General features: G+C 40.5%; 1 protein-coding gene across 16 annotated transcripts in view; it reads right to left on the reverse strand.

Annotated features, from left to right (window-relative positions):
* Positions 1-23,664, reverse strand: part of GPHN (gephyrin) — a 539,113-nt gene that overhangs the window by 138,999 nt on the left and 376,450 nt on the right. For all 16 annotated transcript variants that reach the window (XM_034769381.1, XM_034769377.1, XM_034769383.1 and 13 more), the window contains one exon: positions 21,232-21,366. In XM_034769381.1, the coding sequence (XP_034625272.1) occupies positions 21,232-21,366 (135 nt within the window). The remainder of the gene's footprint in view (positions 1-21,231; positions 21,367-23,664) is intronic.

A 23,664-nucleotide genomic window follows, 5' to 3' on the forward strand; every position in this document is an offset into this window, starting at 1 on the left:
TATCTGAAGAGAAGCAGCTGTTGCTTTTTCCTGTACAGTTGCTGATGTTGTGAGAATGACATTTGAAGTGTGATATGAAGACTTCAGATTTTCAATTTTGTCACATCTTGCAACACTGTCAGGAGGATAGGCTGCGTTGAAGTTACTGTGCTTTGATTCAAAGTGATGCCTCATGTTGATGACCTCACAGACAGATAAAGTGGTTTGGTAATTAAACACAAAGATTTTGCATTTAAACGAGGTGGCATATTAAAAAGAAAATCCTCTGTCCAGCTTGGGTTAAAAGTTCAGTTTTCGCTGTTGACTTTGTGACATTTACTCCCACTCATATTCATTTTTTGCTCCATTTCCCTCACTAATGAAAAAACAGGTGGTGTCCTAGCTCAATCATAGACCATGCTATTGAGAGAACTTAGATCCAGTAAAGTGACTGAAGAAAAAAACTGCAAAGCCCTTTAAAATGGAAGGGGTTTGAAGTGAAATCCATCCAGAAACTGAGGCCAGCCTCTAGGTGGGAGGCTGTCTTTGAAACGTTGGATCCCCCCTATAAAGGGTACACTGTAATAAGGCAATAGGTAGCTTGTATGAAAAAAGAGATTTTATCCAATATAGAAGTGTAAAGCCTGAGGTTGCCTCTATATGTTTATTTCCTATGTAACTTGTATATGTTTGCTCTCTCTTACTATTTAATCTTTGAATCTGTGTTTTTCTGTTAAATAAACCTTTTGTTTATTTTTACTCCAAGTAGGTACTACTATATGGAGTGTGTGTGCCAAAGGCAGCTGATAACTAGTGGGGTGGTTTCACACTGTCAGGGCGATGAACCAAAGGGGAAAAGTCCAAGCATCTGGTAATTAAGATCTCAGGAAGTAGATTTAGGGAGACTTGGAACTGGAAGGACTGTTGGTATTACCCTGAAAGGAGTGGGCTGGTGAAAGCTAGAGTGAGACCTTGTGCTTGTGGGCAGGTTATTGATATCAGGGATCTGAACCAAAGATGTACAGCATTAAGTCACCACAAGGTTATAGGCAGGCAGTGACAGAATCCAGTGGATGATTTCCAAAATGTCACAGTAAGTTGATTTAGGTTGACCTAACTTTGTAATATAGACCAGTCCTGGTTTACTGTGTGTCATACGCTTACTTCTAAACATATGCCTGTGACTACAGCTCTTAGGTTTAAAGGGCCCAGACCTGTAACATGCACTGGGATATGCACATGCATCCCCAAACCAGTGCCCTCTTCCAAGGCCTCTTACAAATACTGGTTAATTCACAAATACTGGTTAATTCACAAACAGTTCAGACATCCTGTTAGATACAAAGTACCTAAAGAAAGCTCTTTGCAATAGTGAATGCATAAAGATTTTAGCCATTTATGGCCAGTGTAAGCAGTCTTAGAGAATAAGAGCATGGCAATCAAGAAGCAGGTGTATACTGCACATCAACGGAACTGGTTTAGGGCACATGAGAGAAAGGTGATACTGTAATACTTGACTTCCATAGGCTTTGGATGAGCTGCTCAGAAAGTATTTGTCAAAGTTCCACAGTATATAGGACAAATTGAAACTGGGCTAAGGACTGAGCACTACTAATGGGTGAGAAACATGGAAGAAACTGTCAGGCTTTTGAAGCTGGCAAGAAGTCATTTTAGTTAGCAGAGTAATTGCATAATGCCTGTTAATACATTCATCTTGGGGGATTCTGACTGCCAACATCTAGACAATATAAGGAAAATTATTCAAATATGCTCTCATCTCATGCATCCTTGCTTGACTGAGAAACAACAGTAAATACTGGTAGAGGAACTGAAATGCACAGACACTGATAATATGGTTTGTACTCACAATTCTCTTTTAAAAACAATACCTCATGCCAATAAGTACTTTTTTTAGTATATTAGTATATTATGGCAAATCCATTCCTTTTTTAATTAAAAGCAAAAAATATTACATTAATTGCTAAAACTTTTCCATTGACCCATAATAAAAGAAAACTTGTTCCTGAAAAAGCTTTTATTCATACAAGATATAGACCACAAACACCCATTAGGTGGTGCTTCCTAAATAAATGGTAAGGGTTTTCAAGTAAAGGGGATTGAAAATTCCCATAACAAACATATACACACATACCCAGCATAGTGTGGCCTGGTATAAAGGTTTTATTGTCATGAGTTTGGAATTGCTGTATTACAAGTGGTTTACAATTTACAAGTTTTGTAAATTAACCCAACTAAGTGCCAATAAAGCACTGTATCACACCATCATGTATTTTCTTCTTCAAGCCATCTATGTTTTTAAACTGTTTTAGGGCTGTTTTATTTTAAAAATTGGTAATATTTTTCTTATCACTCTGCCTGTGGCCTCAGGCTTTACTAGTAAATGAGTCCAACACTATAATAGGTCTTCTTGGGGAAAAAAGGAATAACTAATATATTTATTTTAATATACCTAAAATAGACTCTTTAAAAATAAATAATCAGTATTGTAATTTTAAGGTGAGCTATTTTACAATCTACCAGGACTAGAAAAAAATGCTGTATATTCCATTGGAAAGGGGGAGGCGTGTAACAATAAAAATCAAACAGTCCATGAAATATGGAGCCTTAAACTTTTCATTAGTCCATATCTGAATATTTTTCATCATATACGCAAACCACTGTAAATTTTAGGAAAATGGAGTTGGAAAAACAAAAATTTTTGTAGTATGATTTTTAATTTTTTAAAAGGGTGTCTATTTAAAGAAATTTGGAAAGAAAGAAGTTGTTATGGTGGAGACGGATTAGCATGCAGAGAGCAGGCAAAGCAATTAAAGGTACAAGATAATGTAATTGATCACACAGCTCTGCAATTAATCATGTGAATATTACCACCAGATATATCCTGTTAATATGTAGAACAGAAAACAAAATATAAATATGTTCCTATAAATCAGATTATGTAAACACATTAGTAGTTTACACCTGTTGTGCAGTAAACTGTTTTCTTACATTTATCTATTGACTTCCCTAGATCAATCAAGCTTAACTATCACAGTCAAGTTCATCAAAGTGAAAAGCTCTAATTAGACCAGGGAAAAGTTAACTCACATGGCTGACAGCTTTCTACACAAATCCTTCATTTACATTTTCAAAGCCTGTTCCTCTGCTGCTGTTAGTAATATTTAGTTTGCTCATTTTAAAAAAAATATTGTTTTCACTATTTAATAATTTTTGCAAGTGTGTTCTGAAAGTTTTGTTAATTCAAAACTCTTCATTTTAGAAGTTCAAAATTGCCAGTTACAGCATGTAGTAAAAAATGTTAAGAAATAAATGAGTTATAAAAGAATAAAAAAGTCACACACTATGTCACTGTTGCTAACAATTTAAGGACCTGATTTTTTTTGCACCAGCCTTAGTGGAAATGAAAATCAGGCCCTCATTGTACACAGTGTAGTTAATCAGATCTATTTGTTTTATGCAGAAATCTGAAGAAGATATAAACAATAAGTAGCAGAACTAGATGAGTATATTTGAAAACATGATATGAAGCCTGATCAGAACAGAACAGAAGACTGAAATGAAATGAAGCAGTCCCATTGACTTCAAGGAATATTGGAGTTGGCCCAAACTTTACAATGGAACAGGAAGATACCGTACAATTCAAGCAGTTTTGTGGCATAGTTACATTTTGTGGATGCTGCATGTATGCAACCGGAAGTGCAGAGGGAGGATAAAACAGGGTAGAGACACAGAGACAATATACAGGTCAAGATTTTCAAATATGCCTAGAGTATTTGGATATCTACTTACCATTATAATTAAGGCTGCAAGTTGGTCATGGAAGTCACAGATTCCGTGACTTTCCAGGACCTCCGTGATTTCTGCATTGGCCAGTATGGCTGGCCGGGGGGCTGCCTGAGCTGCCCTGGGCGAGCCGCATCAACTGCTGCTGGGGCAGTCTCAGGCCAACATGCCCTCCTCCACCAGTGGCAGCAGGAGTTTGGATGTGGGAGGGAGCTCAGGACAGGGGGTTTGGACACAGGAGGGGGTGAGGACTCTGGGCATTGCTTACTTTGGGGGACTCCCTGGAAGCAGCGACATTCCTCGGCCCCTAGGCAAAGGCACAGCCAGCGGGCTCTGCATGCTGCCTCCAACTGCAGGCACCACCCCCGCAGCTCCTATTGGCTGTGGTTCCTGGCCATTGGGAACCGCGGAGACGGTGCATGGGGTGGAAGCAGCGTGCAGAGCTGTCTGGCTGTGCCTCTGCTTAGAAGCTGAGGGAGGGGGATGTTGCTGCTTCCGGGGAGGTGCGGAGCCAAGTAGGGAGCCTGCCAGCCCCACCAACCGCCCCCCAGCACCAGCGGGAGTCCTGGGCCACGTGCTGCCGCCCACCCCCCAGCACCCACGGCGCCCCCCTGGCTGCTCCCCCGAGTACCTACAACATCCCTGGGCGCCCGCTCACCAAAGATTTAGTCAGAGGTATATAGTACAAGTCATGAACAGGTCATGGGCAGTGAATTTTTGTTTACTGCCCGTGACCTGTCCATGACTTTTCTAAAAATACCCATGACTAAAATGTAGTCTTAATTATAATTAAAGGAAATTGAGCATCCAAATCCCTTAAGTAGCTCTGAAAATCTCAGCCACAGAGGTTAGAGATTCTCTGAGTGAGACACTAAATTTGGTTTCATCCATTATGTTGTTGATAGTAATAGTTAAATTAACATATTATACTGAAACCTCAGATCCCCGCTCCTTTGAAAATACAATTTGGTAATGAGACAGCAGTTTGGTGAGGATATTTGAGAAAGCTGGCAAGCCATAATATACCATTACCCGAGTCTTTCAGCTTGAATGTAACCAATTTGTATGCAGTATATAAGATGCAGATGGACGCCTTTGATCAGACTATCAGTGGACTACATGAAGCAGATAAACAGAATGGTTTAACTCTCCAAAGAGCAGTTACAATGACATGATTGTATTGGTTAGCATGGGCGGATCTAGATTTATTTCTGTTGTGCCTGCAGAAATGAGTATTTACACAGTTGTCTCACCTTACAGCTAACAGTCAGGTCAATCAAAAAGATGATGCTTTAGCATAAGAATAAAATTAGAATTCTACCACTGCACATGACAATAGTACCTTTTATCATTGTAGACTATCTACACAGATACAAGATAAATGTGGAATGAGGAACGTTAAATGCATGTCCTGTAAAAAAGTGGATGCTATGCTGCAGTTTGCAGAAGGAAAGCAAATAATGAAAAAAATGGACAGAAATTCTAAATTAATGCAATATCAAGTAAAAAAGGGAGTAGGAGAGATAATAAGGCCAATTCATAGTCAGAGCATTGTGTTTATTTTGTTAACTTGGAAGTAAGAAAGACCGTGACTGTTAATGGACAAAGGAGGTTGTGATTCCCTGACATATGGAGGCCTGACCCCAGTGGTAGTTACAGCAGCAAGGAATAATTTAACCTCCACCACAGGTATAAGGTCCATAGGATGAGATGCAGTGGAGTTCCACTCCAACATTCCCCCTCCTGCCTATGCCTTGCCTCTGATGTTTCCCTGATGCAGAGATACCACTGCCCGCTTTCTGCTACCAAAGTTTCTCTACGCAAATGGGATTCTCTACCAGACAATTTTGGATTTTTAAAGGCCATTTTACACAATTCAGTGAAATTGTCCTATAATGTGTAGAGCAGGGGTAGTCAACAGACAGACCATGACTCCAAATCTGGACCGCCAGACACTTTTGAACAAACCCCAAAATCTTTTTATTTATCATAATTATTGCTGATATTTTTTAAATTATTTTCTCTGGAGTCTGGACCTTGACTATACCTTGACCAAGAAATCTGGACCTTGACAAAAAATAATTGACTACCCTAAACATTATTGAAGGGTACAGTAAACCCTTTATTACGTTGGAAAATGAGCTTTAATTCACACGTACTCTGGTAGGCACATGGGGTGAATCAAATAGTAAATTCCAGAAACGTGTTCAATAGATTTGTCCAGGAATATGATTCTTTATTCAAAGACCTCAGGGAAAATAAAAGATATTGTCATAAGATTACGTAAGTGACAAAGTCACACCAGAACCCTTAAGACTGCAACATGTTCCATATGCCCTCATAGAAGCTGTGAACCAGGAATTGGATAAAATGCTTGATGACAGAATTAATAAGCACACAAGGGAACAGAATGAATGTCAAATACACCTCTACCCCGATATAACGCGACCTGATATAACACGAATTTGGATATAACACGGTAAAGCAGCGCTGGGGGCGGGGGGGAAAGGCTGCATGCTCCGGCGGATCAAAGCAAGTTAAATATAACGCGGTTTCACCTATAACACGGTAAGATTTTTTGGCTCTCGAGGACAGCGTTATATTGGGGTAGAGGTATATATTGATTGTGCCCTAAAAGAGATTGAAGAGCAGAGGTGATGTATGGGGGAGAAATGCAGGATCATGTGCCCTCCCAGACTGCTTGGTCACATGATGTGGCTGGGCCCCCTCCCTGTGAGGTAGCTGAGCCTGTGAGTTTTAAGTTGCACAGGGCAGGGAGAGGCAGAGGCAGGAAGAACAGCTGGAAGTTGCAGAGAGGGCCTCTGCTTTAATTCTGCCAGAAGAGGCAGAGGAACAGCTGGGAGCTGTAGGGAGAGGCCACTGCTTTCAAAGGGGGAAGTTTGTCTGGGGGGCATGACTCAAGCTGTTTCAGGGTTGTGCCCCTCCCCCACCCCCCACACACTATCAGCAAGGCCTGGGTCATCTCTGTTGAAGAGATTAGACTTTGTGTAAATCTAACATAATTAAATAAAGCCGCGGTTAGAGAACATTACCTTATATCTACAACTTATAATATTTTTCATGCCATGAAGGCTCAATCATTTTCACTAAACTTGACATTAGGAAATGTTTCTGGCAAGTAGTGGTATCGCCAAAATCCAGGAATTTGATAGCCTTTATTACTCACCATGATATGAGAATCTGTAAAGTTCCTTTTGGACTTTCCAATGTTTCTGAGGCTTATCACCCCCTCCCTACAGTATATTCAATATTCTACTTTATAATTAAATCTTTAAGTTAAGATTTTTTCTGGCATTCACTCTAGTTTCCTATGCTCAGTTCCATCCCATTGTTCTACCACCTATCACTCTAAACAATATCTATCTTTCCATTTTGAATCACTGAACTGCGATTACTAAATCATAAATGGGAACAAGTAGATATAGTTAAAAGAATATTTCACAAACAAAATATAGTGAAAAATCTCAGACATAATTAAGGAAAGCTTTTTCCATAGAGAGTTAGGTCTAAATGAAAGAGGAAACTATAAAGTGAAAAGGGAAAAAAAAGAAAAATTATTAAAAAATAGTACAGAAGGAATATAAATTTAAAAAACCCAACCCAACATTGTCATCTTGACAGCCACTAATGACTTGGATAAAAAAAAAAAAAAAGGAACTTACACCTTTGATTCTCCCCATCCTTAAAGATTTCTGTTTCTTAATGTTTAAAAATCTTGTGAAATATATTACTATATGGAGAAATGTTACCCACATGTTAAGTTGATGAAAAAGTGGTGAGCTTTTGTCACTAAAGTGGGGAAAAAACAAATGGGGACTAGAAGAGTGAGAAAATTTCTATGTATGAGCTATATTTAATTGATCAGAGAACTTTATTCAGAAATCAAATGGTCATTTACAAGTAAGGCAGACTAGAGAACCTTAAACTGTTTGAGCATAAGCTTTCGTGGGCTAAAACCCACTTCATCGGATGCATGCAGTGGAAAATACAGTAGGAAGTTATATATACACAGAAACATGAAAATGAGTGTTGCCATACCAACTATAATGAGTGTAATCAATTAAGATGAGCTATTATCAGCAGGAGAAAAAAACTTTTGTAGTTATAATCAGGATGGCCCATTTCCAATAGGTGAAAAGAAGGTGTGAGTAACAGTAGGGGAAAAAATTAGCATAGGGAAATAGTTTTTACTTTGTGTAATGACCCATCCACTCCCAGTCTTTATTCAAGCCTAATTTAATGTGTCCAGTTTGCAAATTAATTCCAATTCTGCAGTTTGTCATTGAAGTCTGTTTTTGAAGTTTTTTTGTTGGAGTATTGCAACTTTGAGGTCTGTAATCGAGTGACCAGGGAGGCTGAAGTGTTCTCCGACTGATTTTTGAATGTTATAATTCTTGACATCTGATTTGCGTCCATTTATTCTTTTATTCTCTACGCAAGACAGGTTTTGCCTTTTTTTAAATTAAAAGCTTTGTTACAATTACAGATAATTATTTTTGGCTCAGCATGTCTTGTCAATAAAGCTGATTTTCTACATATCAAATTCCATTTGTAAAAATAGATTTCAGATTGGCAATTAGGTTTTTCAAAACACAATCTATGTCTGTATGGGTGAGCTTGAAGCTCTGAGTATTCAATGACTTACTCCAGGAAGGATAGACGCTAGCTTGCAAAGTGCAGTAGGAAGGAAGTGGGGAACAGAGAAAATTGCATTCTTTTATTGTATCTCAGCACAAAGGAACCACACCAGTACAGGTACAGCACATGCAGACACATAGAAAATTATATAATACAGCAGAACATTTGCTGTCCTCCCTTCTTACAACCAATAACTAATGGATAGAAATTTGATAGAAGAATGTAATTTCTCTTATAGCAAAAGAAAAAACATTCAATGACATTGTAAATTCCTTCTCAAAACCTGTCAAGGAAGGAGGAGAATGGTATCTCTCGAGATAAATCCTGAAAGCCCTGGAAATATTTGGGTGATGCAGTCTTTCTTCTTTAAATGGGCAAAAAGATGTTATGGCTATGCCCTGGTTTAGATGAACCATGGAGTTGACCTTTAGCTGAAAAGTATGGTATGATTCTGAGCTCTGACTTACTGAAGTGGAGAGAGTTCTCAAGCTTGTCTGATTGACTTACGAAGAACAAAACGTTGACAGAAAGGAGTCAGACTGAAAATTTCCAAATTGATTTGAATGATAGTCTGTGAGGGTATTCAGCACTATGTTGAAGTCTACAAGTCTTCCATTTCCCATCATCAGGTGTCTCAGTTGCTCAATGACCATGAAGAAGCTACAGCTGTCTAGATGTACATTGAGAGGTATAGGGTTTATATAAACTCTGAATTCTGCAACTGCCACTGTTTAAACATTCCAACAAATTATTCTAATAAGCAGGCATCCATTTCCAGGTTCAGCCTTTCTTTTAGTTACTTCAGGATAGCCAGTGTGACTACTATGGATTTGGTTGTTTCTGTTGTCACACCAGACTGAGAATGTTTTTTATATTTTCATATACATACTAAAGTAGACCAATTGTTTCACTACAAAAGGGTAGATTTCATCTTGTCTGAGAGGTACTTTTAATAGGCATGCCACAAGATTGAAGTAAGAAGGATCCTCATTCATGTGCGATTGGCTCTTGGATCATAAGCTAGCCCCATCTTGACACACTGGCATTTGTAGCCAGGTTAACCATTGATAGGGTTCTAAGAGGCATTCTTTCAATAGACTCTTATTGCAATGCCATTCTGATCAGGAGCAAGGTGATAGTTGAAACAGTTTCTTGAAGTCCTTTCACTCTGATTTTCACTGCAGGGAAGAAAGCCCTGAAATGGCCTTAAGTGGAAGTAGACCCAGAAGACTACTGCTATACTTGCCACAGAGCCTAGAATTCGTACGTAATCCTACATCCAGACCAGTTATAAGTGAAGCAGTGCATGTGTTTGATATTGTTGCTTTTCCTCATCTGTCCGGCATCAGGTAGATGCTGTGTGCTACTTCATTGAATTGGTCTTCTACGTACATGAGCTTCTGCTGTGGAACCAATGACAAATTAGCCATATAACTCTAGGAATATGCTCACCTGGGAAAAGGCTTACTTTATCTGAATTTCAGTTTTGGCTCTCTCAAACAAAAATCTGCTGCTAGGACAGCCACCACTTTGAGAATGTTCTGGGTGATATATGCACACCAAATGAGATTGGTAGTATCGTTTCAGTATTGTGAATTAAAGATGTGTATCAGAATTGGGATGTGTATCAATCTTAGAGAGACCCAGTGAATACTCTCCCAAGTACACTGCCTGAATAATCAATTTCAATGGCTCCATCTTGAAAGCCAGAACTGAATAAAGAACTCTATTTTTGGAAGGCAATGATCCTCTGGTAACTAGGATGATGGGTTATTTATAAGATGGTTGAGAGTATCCTGAAAGCCTTGATGCTTAAAGAGCTCCAGACTGAACTACGACTCTGATGTAGGGTTTGGAAAACAATTCTATCTAGAAAGGATGCTATGTAGTCCAGAACTCAGCAATTCAAGGCTATGTTGGCCCATGCAATGAAGAAGAAATGGAGGCATCCTCTTTTTATGTTTGTGAATAGATAAGCTGACCCTATCATGCGGTGTGCCTATAGGTAGGTGCTCTGGTCTCTCAGGGCCTTTCTTATCAGATTATATCCTCCTCCCTGGCTGAGACAATCTAGGATCTCTGAACTTGCCTCTAGGTGACTGGAATGAAGAATGCCTTCTACGTTGTCTATCCTGCAATAGTCCTGAATTCCATTTGCCTGCAAAGGACTTTGGCAATTCTTGAAGTTCTTCTTCAAAAAGGAGTAAATCCTTAAAAGGGGGTTGTTATTGAAGGACATGTCAATGTTACTTCAGTGAGGTATGGTTAATATGGTATATTACAGGTTCAGTACCTTTGCAGCCTGACATCTCAAGAACATTGGGCCAAATTAATTCTCATTTACATCCCTTAATATCACTTTGGCAATATAAATACACCTTAAAATGGATGCAAACATAATTTACACCTGCTTTACAACTATTTCATATTGCTAGACCAGTGTACATGAGAACCAGTAAATTCTGTAGAGATTGGAGAAGAAAATGAAGGCAACACTGGCTAAAGTCATACAGTTTCCAAGCAGCAGGAGATGTGGAGGATTCTTGTATCACTGATGAGCCAAAACCACAGCCAAATGAACCACATGCCTGTACTGATAACTAAGATTAGAGCAGGATCAGGGTGGCTGTTGTTACATTCCATGATTTATAGCTACTGAGGGCTAAGAACATGAAGCACATCAGGAAGGACAGGTCTCTTGTAGAGGACATGTGGACTTATAATTCAGCAGGCAGAGGCAAAATGTTTTTTTCTTTCTAGAAACTAGCATTCACAAATAAACAAAAATAATCCAGGAGGACCAAGGGAATAATATAATGATGCTCTGATTTCTCCTTAGGAACTAAATATTTTGAGAGTGTGTGCAAATTTACAAATGTCTTAATTTTACCATAGCATGATACTGATTTTTAATACTTTTTCATTCTTCCTTCTCTGACAACACTCACATTCTTCGTGCCATTTTCTGAAAATGTCACCAGCATAAAATAAAATTGCCATTTGGTACAAACTGGTCACAATGTTCTAGTTAATTTTGAATACTGCCCACTAGGGACCATATTCAAGAATCAAAGACATCATTTAGCTGTTGCACTTTGGAAATCTCTGCAAGGCTGGGCATCTTCCAAAGCACTCATCATTTTCACAAGGAATTCAGTTCATATTTCTTTGTGCTTTTACTTTACACTGCTCACTCTCTGCAGTCAGAAAACCCTTTGTTTTTTTACATAGCCATCAAAGTGAGCACTGGCAGGAGAAACTGATTTTTTATATGGGAAAATTATTGAACAGCAACTCTTTTTGATGTAGTCCTCTTCTCCCACCTATTACAGAGACATTATGAACCATAGTGTCAATGGTTTAATCTACCAGAAAGCAAGGTGACAATATATTTGTGAAGAGGGGCCTATGACAAATAAAATTGTCAAAAATTAATTCTTAGCCATACTTCCCAAAACCTATCTTGGACACAGTAGGATGGTCAGTGAATGTAATAAGAAATACCCAGGGAAGAAGGGCTTATATTATTTTGCCCCTTCAAGGAATTTAAGACCTAAGGAAGTATCCCAAGATGCAGTGAAATCCAGTTAGTATAGTAATGCCCTATAAACTTGTGAGGGGAAAAATAAGTTGCTGCCTTGCACACTTCAAATCTGAATGACTAAGCTCTTACTGCCCAGAAAGTGGAGGCTCCTCTGGAGAAGTGACATGACTGACTAAACTGTGACTGAAATAAATTCTCTGGCCCATCTGGCCCATTATGGCAGCTTTGCCTTTGTGAACACAACTGTGTGGCTGTCTCAAACTTTTGTAAAAGAGGTACATAAAATTTCAGAACACATGTAAACATCTAACATCCAACAAATGTTAGTTTTTGTCATGGGAGAAAACCAGATTAAGACAGTGGGTGCAAAAACAATGAGCTAACTGATATGAAATTCTGTATATACCATTGGGATGAAGTCTGGTGGAAGATCAAAACTATCTTTTGGGAGGGAGGAGGGGAGAAGAGGAGGGAGAAACCTGAAGCAGAGGGGAGAAAAACTGAGTTCTCTCATTATTGACCTACTCACTTAGCAGAAGTGTTAGCAACTAAAAATACTATGTTAGAAGACAGTAATTTCAAGGTGTTGTCAAGCTCAAATAATGGCCCTATCACACCTGTGAAACAAAGGACTAACCCCAATGAAAGCTAATATGATGAGTAAAAGGTCTTTGCAAGAATAAAAAAAAAAAAATTCCAACCAGAATCCCACTCTCTTATGGTTGCATGATTGCAGAGATGGGAAAGCAAAGATTTTAAGGATGGCCTTGAACACTTTTAGAAGAAAAGCCAAAACATTTCAACAAGGGAAATTAAGGAATCACCACTTAGGACAGCTAGTCTATTGCAAGATACCTTACATTGTAGCAAATGCTTGTGAAAACTTGAAGGATGAGATTCCACTCCCATGGAGTCAACCTCCTGGAGCTGCGCCAATCTGTCAGAGTTGCTCATTCCCTGTAGGTACTGAAAACATGGTAACGAAGGAAGCATAAATAGAATAAAATAGAATGAAACCTGGAGGGATACAAAGCAGGACTTCTCCCAGGAGCTTAGTTAAGAACCTCCAAAAAGAAACTTCTAGTACTGCCCTGATGTCTAGTAGTTGCACTGTGTGATGGAGTGTACCAGCTATGCACTGGTTTTGCAAGGGTTAATTCTTCTCTTTGGGCCCAGGAGGCCCCACCCCTTCAGCTCTGCTTGGCATGCTCCAGCTGGAACCAGGCTATAAAAGGAAACAGCTTAGCTCAGTCTGGGCTGACTGCCGATGAGAAAGGATGTGCACTGCATGCTCCTTTGGAAAGTCCGCCTGCACTCCAGGACGCAGAGGTCAGCCAGACGGTGATGACCCAAGACCCCCAGGCTTGGGACACCACAGAGGGAGTAGAGACTGTGAGAACCCCGAGACGGCAAGCCCTGGAGAAACGGGGAGGAAGTGACCCAGAGAAACTCTATGGGGAGTTGGTTGTATAACTGGAGACTAGCTTGGCATGTTTCGGCAGGATCCCTGCCAAGATGGTGATGGGCAACCCTGCCAGCAACAGGGCCCTGGGTTGGGACTGAAAACAATGACAATTGGTTTTAATTTAAAACTTCGGTTTAAAATTGATAACTCACTTCACTGTATGGAATAACTGACATTAAGGGCCAGATTGTAACTTTTAAGTGCTATCTCACTTTATTTGGTGTTCAAATGACCATATTGCAGAGGAAGCAATGAGGCATCATGGTTGAAAAACCCAAAACAGAATTTTTATTCAAGAAATAAACCATGCTGGTGTTATTTTTTTTGTTTTGTTTTAGTGAGGGTGGATAAGAGTTTTTCCATTTTTTTCTGGGATTTTTCTGAAGTATTTACACAAACATTACATACTGTGACAGGGTCCTGGGCAAAGGGTTGCTGATTCAGCCCTCTGTCATGCCAGCTCCCATTTAGAGGGATAGATTAGAGCTGGCTGGAGATAACCTGGTCCTAATTGGGGAGGCAGAGACAGCTGCCGTCTAATTAGCCTGGGGCTGTATAAAAGCCTTAGGGAAAGGAAGCTGGGGAAGAGCAGAAAGAAGGGGAAAGGCAGGGAGTGGAAGCCAGGAGATAGCTCTTCCCTCGTTGCCTCCTGCCTGCAGATGGTGAAGGGCCAACTGTACATGGTGAAATGGTGGTGGGAACAAGCCTGTGAATAAACTGCACCTGGGGTTACTAGCCCCGGGGTCTTGGAGTGACTTTGTGGACCTAGCAGAGACAGGAGCCAAGAGGGCCCTGCCACGCTCTGCTACAGATGGCGGCTTGTCCAGGATCCAGTGCTAGACTAAGTGTTTGGGAGCCTGGAGATGGAGGAGACCCTGCAATGGCTGGTCAAGCAGCAGGAGGAGGTGCGGAAGGCAATGGAGAATTTTCAACAAGCCCACCAGCTGGAGAGACAGGTCTTGCTCACCTGGCAGGCCGAACAGCAGGAGAGCCTGCAGGACTTCATTTGGGAGCAGCCCAGCATCCCAAAGGCAGCTCCTGCAGAAAATGGTGAGTCCCACAGGAGGGGATGGCGTTCGGGCGCCAGGCTTAGGACTGTGTAAAATAGGCCTGACAGATGACCCAATGCCTTCCTAGGCACCTTTGAGCGAGTAGCCGCGGGGGCTGGATGGGACAGAGCCCTGCGACTGGCTCCCTACTTAACCAGCGAAGCCCAAGCAGCCTACAGGGCCGTACGTGAAGAGCAGGCTACTATGAAGCAGTAAAGGCAACCATCCTGGATTGGGTGGGGCTGTCCACAGAGAAGTACTGCCAGAAGTTCCAGTCGGCGAGGTGGACGGGAGGGTTGCAGCCCCGGGTATTTGCCCAAAAGTTAATGGACTGGGCTGCCCACTGGCTGAGGCCGGACGCACAGACAGTGGGGGAGATTATGGACGTGCTTGTCCTAGAACAGTTTTTACAGGGCCTCCATGAGAACATAAGGTGTTGGTGAGGAGGCACCAACCAAATATGGTCGAGGTGGCTGTAAAGCTTACAGAGTAGTACATGGAGGCAGACTTCCCCAGGAAGGAGGGATGGCTGAGCAAGGAAATGGAGACAAGGCCCACAGAACCCCCATCTGGGAAGGGTCTGCAGAACAAATGGGAGGACACCCGAGGGGCTCCCATGGGGTCCAGACTGGTTGTCTGCTTGCAGTGCGGACAACCGGGACACAGAAGTGGGACTGCCTGCACACAGATTGTGAGTGGGCAGAGTTTTGTGTCTGGGCAAACGCTGGAGGGCAGGGAAAGGGGCGGAAGCTGTCCACCATTCCAGTAATGGAGGGGAGGAAACCCCAGCAAGACCTGGTGGACTCGGCCTCGGCTTGCTCTCTGGTACAAAGGAAACTGGTGAGGCCACACTGGTGGATTCCCGGTGTGAAGATGGACGTAGAATGCATCCACAGGGATAGGAGGCAATGCCCTTTGGCCCAGGTGCCCCTGGAGGTTCAGGGCAGTTTTAAGTGGCAACGGGTCAGGATAGTAAAGGGGCTGCCTTCTCCAGTGGTGGTGGGTACAGACTGGGGCAGAGGGAGAAAGCCCAAGATAAGAAAAAGGGGAGATTCCTCGAGGAAGGGGGGAGAGACCTCAGAGCAGAAAACCCGTAGACAACAGAGCCTGAGAATGGAGAGTGAAGCTATGGGTGAGACATCCATCCCAGAATCCTCGATCAGAGAACAAGACCTGGCGGAGACGCTTATTAGCGCACCCCCAGAGGAAGAGACCCAGGCCCTGTTGGACAAGCTTGGGGGACAGGAAACCCTAAGTGTCTGGGAGAGGGCTGGGACCAAACCCGAATTCCTGATGGAAGGGAAGGGGGTAAAAACAGGGAAACACCCAAGGGGCTGTGAATGGTGCAAGGACCTGTGTGTTGCAGTGGAGCTCTGGGGCCATCCACCCCCCCCACACACAATGTAATTTTTTTTTTGGGGGGGGGAGGGAGATGAAGGAACCCCACATGGGAAACTCTGGAACTGACCCAAAAGAGGGGAAAAGACTCCCCCATAGAGCCCCCCCCGTTAGAGGAAGGAGATAACACAGAGGGGTGACCCTGGTGGTTGGAGAAGGGGGGGAGGTGTGTGACAGGGTGCTAGGCAAAGGGTTGCTGATTCAGCCCTCTGTCATGCCAGCTCCCATTTAGGGGGATAGATTAGAGCTGGCTGGAGATAACCTGGCCCTAATTGGGGAGGCAGAGACAGCTGCCGCCTAATTAGCCTGGGGCTGTATAAAAGCCTCAGGAGAAGGAAGCTGGGGAAGAGCAGAAAGAAAGGGAAAAGGCAGAGAGTGGAAGCAGGGAGGTAGCTCTTCCCTCTCTCCAGCCTGCAGACGGTGAAGGGCCAACTGTACGTGGTGACACGGTGGTGGGAACAAGCCTGTGAATAAACTGAACCTGTGGTTACTAACCCCAGGGTCTCAGAGTGATTTCGTGGACCAAGCAGAGACAGGAGCCAATGGGGTCGTACCGCACTCTGCTGCACATACATATTTGAAATTTTTTTACACTGGAAATATGGTCTCTCTACCTTTACTCAGGGAATATAAACTTTAACTATCATTAAAAGTGATAAGGAAAACAAAGTTCTTATTAAGCCTACTAAGAATCAATATGAAAGTTACAGAAGCGTCTAGAAACCTTGAGAGGAAGGGGAATGGGTAGCCACCAGTAACAGGAGAGGATGATGCAGTTAGTTGGCAGAATCAATTGACCTTAGATACTAAAGAGAGAGGAATGGGTGGAGCTGTGAACTGTGTAAAGACTGGATTATCTGGAATCTAAAAACTTCTGGAAGATTAATAGGGCATGATAGTGGGGCTTCATCCAAAGTTGGCTTCCTCATCTTACCTTTCAAAGTGATGAATTCATTGGTTTGTTCTTTCTTGTTATAGCTAGTAAAAGTGAAAGTCGTTGCTGACTACTCCAAACAGGAGTGAACATATTACCTAACAGCATACAAATATATCTGATTCAAGGTCCGAAAGATGAAGGACAGGGTAAGCAACAAGAAAAGAAGTGAGTGAAGTAAAGAAAACAGATAATTTAAAAAAAAATAAAATGTAAAAATTGTCAAGAGAAAAGCAAGATAGTAAAAATGTGCTCATCTCAAAAAGTGATGAAAACTGGTTTCTTTGGATTCTTAATGATTACACATGCCATTGAATGAAACTTTGTTTATTGAAGTGCAAGAGCAAAAAAATTGATGAATTTGATGATCCCGTAAGTAAGATGTTTTTGATATCATTGTATTTGCTGGAATGTATTCATGATGATAATTTAAAACCCCTGTCTCTAGTCTTCTTGCAGCTCTTCAACATCTACTTTGTGTCTCCGACACACAAAAATGGCAAAAAATGAAATATTGATTGTGCCATTAGAAAAAATGAAAGGGAAAGATTTGAACTTGAAAAGAAAAGTTGCAATTTTCTTTACTGGTAACAGCATAAAACTCTCTGTGCTCCAAAATTAGCAGTTTAAGGAAATGATTTAAGCATTTGCCCTGGATATGCTCTTTGAGATAGTAGATGGCAAATTAGAATCTATGAGATGCTGCAGATGAAGAAACAGAGGAAAAACTAAAGGAAAAAAATCAACATTGACATTTAATTCAAGGTGATTGGTTAAACAAAAGAAATTACTCAATAAAGGCTACAAGCAGTCTCATAGGGGAAAATGCGTTCCTACTTAATGGTATTGCTTCTTTATAGGAAAAGGATATTGCATCTAAATTGGTCAAAATGCCATCCAAGAATATAGAGATTATTATGATAAGGAGATCTTGTGATTTGCTCAGCCAGTGAAAGTAATATGGAAAACTTGAGAGAACTGCTTAGGTATTATCATCCTATACTTTTAAGATATGGATATTCAGAACACAATTTAAACCTCATGAAGTAAGATGAGGTTCCTGGTTGGCTCATTGAAAAAAGAGGACTGATACCTCAGTTTGCCCGTGTTTTTTGGTGAAACTCTTAAAAATGTTGTCTCCATATCTGCAACCAACTACCATAAATATGTTGACATTTGCATTGAGCCCAAAGAGTGCTTTGTTCAAAAAACAGTTTGCATTTTACACAAGGATTTCTATAGAGATGCACCAAAACCTTATCAGAGCAACTAAAGGAGCTTTTGGGAGGCCCTGACTGATGACAGGCTGATGACCCTTCTCCTGCAGTCTCAGTGAAAATCCAGCTTCATTAACAACCAAGAACTAGACTAATAGAGGGACAAAACTTTGGGATAATTTAGAGAAGCAATGGAACTTTTGATGACTGATTCTAAATACATATGTGGAGCTCATTAGTCTATACTTAGTGCTGCGTTAGTGGCAAATTTTCAGAAAATGTGGGAGAAACTGCAAAAACTGAGAAACTTAATTTTTAAAATATTTATTTTGATGTTTAAAATATGTCTGAACATATGCTATACATGCGTATTCAATATATAAAATTTTTCAAAATAAGCTTATGAGAGGTTACAAACTTTTCCTTACACACCTAACCAACCAAGACTATCAACAACCCTACCCCATAATCCTAATATACCTTTCATAACCCATCACTTCTGAATCTGCATGTATGTTAATCCAGCATAGTTGCTACTATAATTGCTGAAGCTTGGTTCTTGACTGAGAGGGACTGATCTTTTGCTAAAACAGCAGAGTCAGTAAAGAGTTACTGAGGTTGTGGTACACAGGACAAAAATACACTTTTAATGGGTATAAGATAGACTGGAGTTTGTAGTTCATAAAGAAATTTTTTGTCCCATACCCTTGGGGAAATAGTTTTCTATATTAACATATTGATGGGAGTTGTGATTTTTGTGTATAATTATGTGGATTGTGAGTTGCCTTCTGCTAAGGCTTCTCTATTTTACACTACAATCCCTGTATGTGTGTGTTTACGATTCTCCATAATCTAAAGTGAACTTCAAAAACAGGAATATGAAATGACACATATGTTAAACACTTGCAGATTAAAATAAACAGATTCTAACAAATCAATTGCATGTTACAGATTAGAATTTATAGTTAACCCCATTACCTGGGTGAGTCAAGAGCTCTGACATCAGCTCCAGCAAAATTTGCATGCATGTTGTATGATTAGAAATCCAGGTTCCAAAAGGAAAAAATAATGAACATTGTAGAGATACCAAGAAACATGAGTATTCCCTAAGGAACAGGCAAGAACCATATATTCCATTATATTTGGTAGCCAACCGCTTCTTGAAAATTTAGCAGGATTCAAAAGATGACTAAACATTTATACATATAACAAGAATAACCTGAATTTTTACGGTAAGGAATAAAAAAACCCCAAGAGCTTTGTATGGGAAATAAAAGATCAAGCTTTTAATTCAACCTCTAAATATTGGGGATTAAGAAGGTTTTCCTGTGTTCAAATTATTCCCAAACTGTCTATTGCTGGGTTTTCTTGAACCTTCCTCTGAAGCAACTTGTACCGGCTACTGCTGGAAGTACAATACTGGAATAATTGGACCAGTGGTCTGATCTGGCACAGTAATTCCTATGTTCTAGAAGGTGCTCAGTGATTTAGCCTGTCATGAAAATACAGTTGAGTTTCCGATAAGAAATGACAATTAAACATGGGCTAAATTAAGTTTACAAAATGGTGGTCCTTGTTTAGTGGGGACTTATTCCAACCAACTTCATATGGAAAACCCTCAATCTCAACATGTGCTTCGTGTTTCCCTCTTGCTTCCTTGTATAACTCCTTATCTCATAAAGACTGTCCAATAGTGTGGATTCTGTTTCAGAGTTGGCACACTGTGACCCTTCTCTTTGCCATATATTGCTTTAACTATTTCAATTTCATGGGGAGTCTCTCTATAGTATAATGAATATTGTTTAGACCTTTTATTGGCCTCCTGTGCTTTTTGTGTGTATGGGTGTGGACACTCCTGCTTCAAAATCTTTTCAAAAGGCACAAACTCTGAGTATTGGGCCCACATTTTCCCTCTCCTGGCTTGTGCATTCCTCTTCTGTCCTGGGTATTCCTATTTAATACCCTTCCAGGCTGTATTTTAATGAGACCATCCTATAAGTGACAATTTATTTTGGAAAGCAAATACAAGAAACAAAATCAAGCAAAGCTGAAGGTTTCACTGAATCTTGTTTTAAAAGCAATGAACTGCTTAGTGAAGTCCACCACATGCTGCCACCAAAATTCTATTATAATCAAGGCGTGCAGTTCATAAAACTGTCAAAAATGTTAAACTGAGACAGCTCCATGGGTGGCTACAGGTTAATCTAAATTGCTGACAGAAAAGAAATGAGATAGCAAGAAAAATGAATAGTCAGACATCTGCAATCATTTTAGCAAGCAGAATAATCTCTAAGGATCATGATCAATTAGATGAGAAGTAACGTTACTGTTTGTCATTTGCTACGAGTCTTTTAACATGTTGGTATAACGTACATCAAAAAGAGAACTTTGTGATATGAACAACACTAGCTGAACACAAATGGAGAACTCTCCAGAAGAAAGTAATCATGATCATTACTGGTCTTGCAACTAGTTCATTCCCTTAGCTTCCAATTTACTGTCTTTGAAGACTGATATAAAACACATATAAATGGAGTTCACCTGAATAAATTAAACCAACATGGAATAATCTGCAAGAATTGAATAATAATCCCAAAAGGTTGGCATTAAAACTTTCTTTCTAGTCAATTTAGAGTTGTTTTCAAATATCAGGCAGCAAGTATCCAAGTTAAAGCAAAACAAGTTGGCTTGAAAGTGTTTTAAATTCAACAGTATTATATTGGGGCAAAGAGCTGCCCCAGCCCAGGTTATAAATATGCACACATCCTTTTGGTGAAAGTATTCTATTAGTTTAATCCTGTTATTCAGTGGCAGAGTTATCTGTACTATTCAGGGAATGAACAGTGAATTTCAAAGGGTTAACATTCTCATACTCATGATCAATATTGCAATAGATAACAGAAGACAAGTGCTTTCAAATATGTAATATGCTTCACTGTTGGCAAATAGGAGCTGCAGCAATGGTTCAATACAGGAGCCACAAAATTATACAAGACCTTTCGTAACCTATTGCTGGTCCCACACTGTAATTTGTGTAACAATACACTATTTTTCATATTTTTCATTCATTTGTAATTTTCAACAGCAAAATCTTGCATGCGATCCTACCTTCACCAGCGGAAGGGAACTATCAATCAGATTATACATCCGAACACTGGGAGATGGCAAGGCATTGCACTTACTTTTGGTGTTGGGCAGGACGCAGTGGAGAGACGAGAGGTGGCCTGGGCACGAGGAGATTCTGAAGGGGTAGTGCTGAGGGAGGCTGTGTCTCGTGGGAGCACCTGAACACCACGAGAAATGATGGAGTCTGGAATCTGAACAGGACAAGAGATGCAGTTAACAGTCCAAAATATATTGTACTTAAAAATTATTCAAAATCTTGCATCTGAATCCAAAACTACTTAAAATACCCCATCTCTCTCTCTGCCCAGCCTTCTTCAGAATTCTGTTCTGGTGGCAAGAATTGCACCTTTGGTAGTTCCAAAACAATCCATCAGCAAATATAAGGTCAGATTCTAACCACAGATGCACAGAACATACCACAATTTGTCTTAAAAAATTCAAGACTGCATTCAGATACAGCACAATATAAACAAACAAATAAACAACTAATTCAATGGGAGAGGGGACTAAAAGGGTCAGGGGATTGGCAGCAAGACATGGAACTTTTTGCCTCTAGGACTAAGGTTCAAATCCAACACAAGCCAAAAGATTATCACCACACAATGGTTCTTTCATGGCCTGTCTAAATGGAGTTAGACTCCCAATCCAATTCTTAATGGACTGGTGTCCCAATCACAAAACCAGTACCACACGAAGCATTAATTGATCCCTCTGTTGACAATCTAAGAACAGAGGTCAAGAACTGAATACATATTCCTTTTTATTCCATGTAGTGAAGTTATTGTTTCTTCTAAAAAATAAATTAAGTGAATTTGGTGTTGATGAAGGGTGCTGAGTTTATAGCTCTGGAACCTGACGTCTTATATTTATCCAGAGAGAAGACAGAGCAAGGTCAGCAGCACAACAAACTTTATCTTTACCAACCCATTGCTGTGCCTTGATCTTTTGTTTTCCATATGTCACTGTTTTCAAATAGTCTGGCCTGCCATTTTTGAACTGCAATTTAAGGGCCAGATCCTTAGCTGGTGTAAATCAGTGTAGCTCCTTTGAAATAAATGGAACTATGCTGATTTATACCAGTTTATGAGCAAACCTATTTAATTACGTATGCTGGGTTATGAAAGTAAATCTAGCCTTTAGTTTTCTCTTTCTAGCTCTTTTGTTCAATCCCAAGGAAAAGCGGAAACATGGTGGATTTAAGAAACAGATTTTCTTGCGTCTAAAATATTAAGTTTCAGAAAGCTTCTATCTTCCTATCACTGTAATACGTAGATCCAACCAACCAGAGATACAAAATTGTCTATTATAATTGGACTGCCTGTTCAAATTATTCATTCACTTTTTTGTGTTTTTATAATCTTGTAAAACATATAAAACATGACTTTTGAGTTCCAAAAGTCAGAGAAGTGAGTTCTAAGAGCTGTGAGGGCTGGTTCTACAATATATTCTGTAATATATTTTCCCTATACTGTATAATGTTTTCCCTACAGCCGTCTTCAAAGTCGCACTCCATTATTTTAATCTCCTCCTTTTTCTGAGACCACTTGGCTATTTGGCCAAGTTGCCCTTATTTAGTGGTATTTACTCCCCAATCACAACTGACAGTATGGTGTAGAGTTGATCATGGAACACCAGCTACAATGCATTAATACAATACATTAGAGCTTTAGAATAATATTTTTTGAATTTCTCTCTTCACTGAGAGTTTCACACTCTAATGGATCAATACAGTATCCTGTTTTCAATTTCCAAAAGAATAATCATCAGTTTCCACTAGCCAGAATACAAGACCTATGACTAGCCAAAGGCCAACATGGAAGATGTTTCGGTGGTGGGCACAAGTGAGAATAAGGGGCAAAGCCTTGGCGAGAAGCCAGATCTCTATCTTCAAGTGCTGTGAAAGAGGTGGGCTTGTCAGGGTGCTGCAATCTGGATCCTATTCAGGCATCTTTTTAACGAGCTTCTGGCTGCTAGGGGCTGCAGGGCAACCAACTAATACCCCTTCACAGCAGTTCTTGACATAAAGGGCATCTGAATTTGGAGGAGAAGTGGAAGCAGAGCAGGGATAGGGCAGAGAAAGAAGCAGGTAAACTGGGGACAACAAGGGGCCTGGCCAGGGTATTCTTACTGTCCTGGTGATTTTGCACCTGAAATGGAATATAGGGGCCACTAAAATGGAGGTGCAATTTGGGTAGCCTTGATGCCTGTCCTAGCCTGAACACTGGACCTTAATAGGGGAGGCATAAACTGCCTCTTCTTAGTCCCTGTGCTGGTACATACCCCACAGCAGAAATGAATTTAGCCCTAGGTGTCTGATAATTATGAAGCTTCCCTTCTCACTCCCACCCTCCACTGCTAGAAAGTAGAAAGCTCTCTCTTTTCCTCACCATGTTCTTGACAGTCTGCTTCACTATCACAAGGGCTTCATAAATGTGTTCCTCCTGTCCTTTCCTGCCTTCTGCAAAGGAATAGTTTTCTCCTATTCTGCC

Source organism: Trachemys scripta, chromosome 4 (assembly GCF_013100865.1).
Source record: "Trachemys scripta elegans isolate TJP31775 chromosome 4, CAS_Tse_1.0, whole genome shotgun sequence".
NCBI lineage: Eukaryota > Metazoa > Chordata > Testudines > Emydidae > Trachemys > Trachemys scripta.